General features: G+C 39.1%; 1 protein-coding gene across 3 annotated transcripts in view; it reads left to right on the forward strand.

The window, feature by feature from the left end:
- The window catches only part of LOC108689926 (tyrosine-protein phosphatase 99A), an 80,845-nt gene extending 77,274 nt beyond the window's left edge, over positions 1 to 3,571 (forward strand). For 2 of the 3 annotated variants that reach the window (XM_018196907.1, XM_018196905.1), the window contains 9 exons: positions 83 to 208; positions 354 to 526; positions 861 to 1,152; positions 1,236 to 1,407; positions 1,491 to 1,615; positions 1,693 to 1,973; positions 2,160 to 2,295; positions 2,392 to 2,978; positions 3,059 to 3,571. In XM_018196907.1, the coding sequence (XP_018052396.1) occupies positions 83 to 208; positions 354 to 526; positions 861 to 1,152; positions 1,236 to 1,407; positions 1,491 to 1,615; positions 1,693 to 1,973; positions 2,160 to 2,295; positions 2,392 to 2,886 (1,800 nt within the window). In that variant the 3' untranslated portion in view covers positions 2,887 to 2,978; positions 3,059 to 3,571. Of the gene's footprint in view, positions 1 to 82; positions 209 to 350; positions 527 to 860; positions 1,153 to 1,235; positions 1,408 to 1,490; positions 1,616 to 1,692; positions 1,974 to 2,159; positions 2,296 to 2,391; positions 2,979 to 3,058 lie in introns of all 3 variants that reach the window. The other variant, XM_018196904.1, reaches the window with a different exon arrangement.
- Positions 3,572 to 7,429: the final 3,858 nt, after the last annotated feature.

The following is a 7,429-nucleotide window of genomic DNA, read 5'->3' on the forward strand; positions in this document are numbered from 1 at the left end:
AATGCTTGGCTTGCTGTAATCGTAGAAATCTGTGATTTATTGAATTATAATTACTTATGGATTATTATTGTTGTACTTGTAGAGGAAATGTGATATGTATTGGCCCAAGGAAGGGACTGAAACGTACGGTTACATTCAAGTAACTTTAGTGAGGGAGGACATTATGGCCACGTACACCATCCGTACTCTCCAAATTCGACATTTAAAGGTATATGTTTAAAAATAAAACGTATGCATTTAAAACATTCTTCAAAAAGAGGAATAAAAACATAAAAAAAAAGAGTACCGTAGTGAAATCAAGAGCCAATAACCGAATAAGTCTTTCAACAAGAAATTTTTTGATTTTTAAGCAGATCAAGAAGAAGAAAAATGGGACCAATATGGGTGAGCGCACTATATGGCAGTATCATTACACCAGCTGGCCTGACCATGGCGTGCCCGATCATCCATTACCCGTTCTGAGTTTTATTCGCAAATCGTCCAACGCTAATCCGCCCGAGGCTGGACCTATTGTAGTTCATTGCAGGTGAAAAATGCATTTTAATACAACAGAAACATTAATTCGATCCTTCAAACCGTTTTTACTCTTTGATGCCACTCTTGGTATAGCATACTTGAATTGTTTTTACTTTATATATTACATCTTTTTTTCTTAATAAAGAACGAAAAGATACATTTATTTGTTAGCATTATATTTCTTAATGTCTGACGTTTCGATAGACAAATGTATGGTTATAATATGTTTATTTTTATGTATGTTGTACTTGTAACAAAACGTATGTGACATTAAATAAAGGATTAAATATTTTTATCTTTAAAGGTCTATCTATTTGATATATGAAATTATTATTTTATTTCAGCGCTGGCGTCGGACGTACCGGAACATACATCGTGATCGATGCTATGCTGAAGCAAGCTAAAGCCAAGGACGAGATTAACGTATTCGGTTTCCTCAAGCACATCCGTACTCAGAGAAACTTCCTGGTTCAGACAGAAGAGCAGTACATCTTTATTCACGATGCTCTACAGGAGGCAATCGAGAGCGGCGAGACCAACATCGACTCCAATAACTTAATAAAGCATATTCAAGATATGCTGTGTCCATCAAATAACAAGACTGACGCGTGGAACAACATCGAAGCTCAATACAAGGTACTGATAACTGATTTATCCTTAGAATTGCCAATATCCGAACATGAAATTATCTAATCTAATCTTGTTCGTCGCTTCTATAGTTGGTAACGTCATGGAAACCTAAGGACTTCAATCTCGTATCTGCCACCAAAGCGTGCAACGTCCACAAGAATCGTAACATGGACATTATCCCTATCGAGAATGCGCGCGTTCACCTAACGCCGAAACCAGGCGTCGACGGAAGCGACTATATAAACGCGACATGGGTTTCAGGTAATGAATCATGGATTTGTTCGTATCAAATCATAGTCTAAATTCCTGTAAACGATGACAAAATATTTATTTGGTACTTTTAGGTTTTCAACGCAATCGGGAGTTTATTATAACGCAACATCCGATGGAGAATACCATAATGGAGTTCTGGCAAATGATGTGGGACCACAATGCGCAGACTATTGTCATGTTAACTCAATGCGACGAGGTACATCTTGAATAAAACGGAGTTGTTTTAAGGAGTAAAAGAAATGCGATTTTGTAATAAAGAATGTTATCCGACAGGAGGAGTATCCAGAATTTTGGCCCTTCGAAGGGAAGGATCTCGAATCCGAGACGTTCCGAGTACGACTCTGCGGTACAAAGGAGACCGTGAATGGGACGATCTTGCTAGAAGTGGCGGTTCGATCGTTACAGGATGATTATGAACTCAGCGCCAGAATCGTTCAAGCGCCGTCGAATCAAAGTGGTTTGTGGCCGCATAATAATAATCCGAAAACCTTCGTCAGCATCATCCAGGACTTTCATCGGGATTATCAGAACGGTCCTATCGTTGTAATGGACAGGTACAGAACATTTTATTTCTGCTAATTCGCGGTGACATTTAATTATTTAAGCGAATATATTTCATATCAAAAGTAAATAAGGAGAAGTACACTGGCAATGAGAGTCAAGCGCAGTAATTGGAGCGCAATCAAATTCTTAATGGTGATTTATTATTCAACCTACAAACATTTCGTTATACATTTTAGGTACGGTGGAGTCGAGGCTGCACTCTTTGTTCTGTTGACTACGTTAAACAAACAATTGGAATTCGAGCAAAGCGCCGATATTTACATGTTCGCGAAGCTGCTTTACATGAAACGACCCGGTGTTTTCCGCTCGAAGGTAAGCCTTCCACCACCAAATTAGAATATCTCTTTGCGTAATTTTAGTCATATTAAAAAAAAAAATTTATTTTTGCAAATTATTTATCATTCGCAGGAGGATTATATATTGTTGTACCAGTGTCTCGAGTCCATGCTGTCTACGAAAGGCCGCGCGGAGCCCGATCTATACGCTATGGCGAACGGACACGTCGCTACGCTGAACGACCCGAACGAGATCAGGTCGGCCTCATCGATTCAACATATGCCGATAGATTATCCATCCAAGTCATCCGTCATTCGCGAATACGCGACCGTAGAAGTCAGTTCCGAATATCTGTCCGACTATAGCATTCCTATACGCGTGGATCACCCAATCGAATCGTCCAGCAGTCGTGGGAGCGAACCCTGCCTCTCCTCCCACGGCGGCAGCAACGATCATGTAGTACCATCGGAAAAAAGCATGGTGGTATCGCAGAGAAACATTAGTTATCATAATCATCCACCATCCGGCGTCTCCGTAATGGTCGATGCTAATGGTTATATCACCAATGGCAGCATGCGTGTACCCTCCGACAGTATGGAGCCCAGCTGTAAAATGATGCCGCAATGATGCCGGCCTATCTTCGGTTGCAGCGCACCCTCGCGAAAGTCGGCCCCGCTGTAATCGAGATTCCCGAACGCCGGAAATTTTATCACAATCTGGTAAGTGTTGGTTATGCGTCGAATTTTCAAGCAAATGCGATACGATATTATAAAAGAAAAATCTCTTTCTTCTGGTATAGACTGATCCTCGCATCGCAGAGGAGATGATAGTTCGCATCCAAGGGAGAGCTGGAGGATCTTCGAGCGAATTTCTTAGTGTACATACAACTAACGTGAATGTTAAAAAAAAACGAAAAAAAAATGTGAAGGGAAAAAGAATTTCGGTAAGGAAACCCGGTTTCCAACGCGCGAGCGGACAGTGCCAAACAAAGAGACAAAATTGCCGCCGATGCATGCCGGGCGATGCTTGTCCGTCGCGTAAGTTTATGTTGTTTAATCTTATTTTGTATATATTATATATATTGCATAATTATCGATATACACAACACACGTGCGCGCGCGCGCGCTCGCGCACACATACGCATAATACGTATAGATGCACACGCATATGCACACACACACACACACACACACACACACACACACACACACACACACACACACACACACACACACATTACATAAAATATTATATATATGTACATGTATAGGAAATTTGTAGGTCTGTGTGTGTAGGTGCGTGTATGTGGGTGCGGGCGTGCACGCGTGTGTATATATATATATATATATATATATATATACACGCACGTCGAAAATCGGACAGCTCCGAGTTGCCAAAGAATCATTACGATAGCTTAATTATTAGAACGATATTACCGCGGATGGGTGTGTACATATATAATATATCATATACGTATACACGTGTATCCAATTATTCTACGTGTTTTTAGTTTATCTATTATACAATACATATGCGTGGGGGGTGCATCGTCGGAGCGAAATGCTTCGCATATACGAATCACGATTGTCGCGCGTGATAACGAAAATTCATTTATAAGCATCTGCCCTCTCTCGTTTTTCATCCACTTCGATTTATGGCCAACGATCATTGGCCACGACAATGCACGGCTTATCGTGCTTGCTACTGCCATTTAAACGACGATATCGATATCAGCCGTGATCGTCGATCGTTAATCATTAAAATTAAGTTCGAACGAGTGATTTCGCGCTGTAGGCCGCTCGATACGCGAAAATAAAAAAAAACTACGTACGTAGCAAATATATCGAATCGCGAATCAATTTGCTTCACGTCCGCGAAATATCCGCAAACGAGTAATATCGAACGCACAACTTCGTAGAAGATTATACAATTTTGATAATGTCTAACGCGCAACGTTATTCGTAGAACGCGATCTCTTTATGAAAAATAGTGAGGATTTTTTTTTATTGGTGACATTCACAAAGAAAGTAGAGAAATTCTCCATCGGAATTATTTATTAAAAAACACCAGAAAATGACAAGTTGTCAACTCGCGCTATGGCTTACGCTTTCTTTTTAATTAAAAACGTCAAATAATATAATTCTTTTACGGTGATGACAATCGCGATATTTTAATTTATCGTTACCTGTATTTTATACTCAAGAATGAAACAAAGCAAAGTGAAACTCACTTTAAATTATCGTATTTTTTATATTATATGTACTGATACAAAAGCATTAGCGTCGTTGAGAAATCTGTTTATAAATCAATCGACATTTAAGCAAATAATTAATTGTATATTTTCATAACCTATATTTATAAAGCCTATTTGATGATTAGCCAGCGTGAATGATGAAGGAAACATCTATGAAAATTAAATTATACAAACTACGTATACATTATATCTGCAGGATACTTTTTTTTTGTTTGTCTCCAAATTTACGTGGAGGGCACGAAGCTTATGACGAAAAAGAATCGATAAGTTAGAATACAAAAGTTAGTTGCTTTTGCTTTGGCAGATCCAAAAAGAGAGGCCATTGACGCGCCGTTAAGCGAAATTTTGTTTCAAATATAAAAAAAAAACAGAATTTTAAGTTATTATTTAAATTATTACTTTGTGAAAAAATATTATTTCAATGTATAATTTATAAAACGTTTTATTTTAAATTATATCGGCATAAAAAGTATAGTATAATGAAATCTATGTTTTTTATATCTAAAATTAAATCTTCCTTAAATTAAAAAATATTTTTGGAAATCAAAATTGTAATGAAGCTTTTGAGAAATATTAAAAATATATATAGCATTTTGCTATAAATTTTTTTTAAGAAGAAAACTTCAAGAGGAGGTGGAGAATATGACCTCTCCATGAATCTGCCAATGCGTTTTTGTTGTATGTAAAAATATTACTCATTGCGCATCCGTACTGATTTACAAATGTGTCTTATCGATTATTCGTCATCGTGTGTCGAAAAGCGCAGATACTTTGCGAAGTGTACGTTCCGTCGCTTGGCCTAACTCGTACAGTACAAATTAGTCTCTACTTTTTTGAAAGACTACTCATTTAAGTTAACAATGAGCAATTGGGTGCAGGAGACTCAAAACCAGTTCGTTTCAACTTGCCGAAATATTATAATTAAGTAACGACACCGTTTTAATAATAATCGCGACAAATATCAGTCAATACTATCGAATGACGTTCTTCCGTGATCGATAAGGTTATCAAATCGATTCGGATTTTCGCGTCGCGGAATGAAAACGAAAGATAAAACAGATAAAGAACAAATATAGTTCCTCACGAATCGCGTCAGGTTCATTTCGTCATACACGCGAGTGCGTACATAATTGAAAATTAATGTAATTGTCCGCCCCAAATCGCCTTCGGACGACGTAGAATCGCTGGACGAAAGAGAGAGAGCAGAGGCAACGAGTACAAAGTGTCGAAGTGTCGAAAAATACGCATGGAAAGAAAAAGAATAATGACTATACGTTCTATTTGGTCAGCCCACCTGTGATCAGCGCGGGAGTGGTACACATGCTCGTTAGAAAGAAAATCGCTTTATCGTAGAATTACATCATGATTAAAAACGCCCATATAAGACTGATTATCGGGGAAATTAGAACGAAAATCGATTCCCGAGTTCATGAAAGCGAGAAAACAGAAATCTTCAGCGGAAAGGGGTATCGCTGTTTCTTTCGCACAAGAATTATCCATATAGGGTCGCCAACAGTTACAACGAAACCAACATTCAGCCAACGCTACGACTGTCAACTGACCAAGGTTTCTGTCAACCAATACTGGGCCATCACTGGCAAATGATTGGGTAAAATGACTGGGTTAGTACCACCTGCCAGCAGTACTGGGCCCAAGTTATCATCCAATACTTAACCAGTACCTGAACTATGGCAAACAGTAATGGCCCAGCACTGGGCCGATTGTAAAATCCTATATGGGATATACTCTTTCAAGAAACTTGAGGTAGCGCCCGAATTACGTGAGACTTGCAACGCGAATAATGCAAGCGCATTTCCGGAATGGACCGAACAGATCAATCTTCGAGATAGGGATTGTCCATTGGAAGTGATACATATACTCGATGATCGATGTGTGTAATCTGATTAACCATAGTGGAGTCTCGATTGATTATCAACTCGTACGAACAAAACACCTATCGATTTATCGTCTAATTAGAGATTACTATGTATGTAAAGAACGTGTCTTTTAGTTAACGCCGTAATAACTTAAGTCACCGAAAGGAACAGAAGCGAGAAGCGATATTATTGTATACATACTCACATACACGTTTACACATACATACATGTACACGCCGAAATGGTAGGCACCTGAGTGACAGCTCACACGAACACAAGTCATCGCGCTAATATTCGAGAAGAAAAAAAAAATATATATATATATATAAATATTTATGATATGAATGGCGATCGGAGAGTAAGATGAATTGTGCGGACGTGGCGAACGAGGAATCGCCCCGTCTTTAAATCGGATTCAACGAGACAATGCCATAGAAAGAGAGAAACAATGCTCGTAAATTCCGCGGGCGATTTGTACAGAGAGCGATACCTCGTCGCGTACGTGCACAGATGCGATCTATATTGTATTTTACGATATTACACGATTATATGTGTACGTACCTACATGGATAAGAGAAAAATAGACGTCTAATGAGGTATGAGTGGCCGTGGGATATAAAGGGACGATCCGGTGGGGCGTGTGCGGCCGCCCGCGTATAACTCGTCGATGATAAAATAGGTGGTGTGTATAGATAATGTAGACTCTAGTCAACATAATATTTGTAAGATGATGCACACACACATTGTCTCGTTCGTTTTCACACCGTTAGTTCGCATCTAGCTTCCCTGGCTCTTGATTTCATTTCTATCTCTTTCCTTCCTTCGTCATCCGCTACACCACGAGACGAGAAAGATAACGATTGAATTGCATTTTCCCCTGTCATTCGTTTGCCGGATGATATAAAACAGCTATTGCTAATGGAAGAGGGGCAATCATTTTCCTTCTTGTTAATCCCATTTCGAAACGAGCTCTTCTGCGAGAAAGTGAGAGAGAGAGAGAGAGAGAGAGAGAGAGAGAGAGAGAGAGAGAGAGAGAGAG

The sequence above is a fragment of the Atta colombica genome, unplaced genomic scaffold (genome assembly GCF_001594045.1).
Source record: "Atta colombica isolate Treedump-2 unplaced genomic scaffold, Acol1.0 scaffold281, whole genome shotgun sequence".
Classification (NCBI taxonomy): Eukaryota; Metazoa; Arthropoda; class Insecta; order Hymenoptera; family Formicidae; genus Atta; species Atta colombica.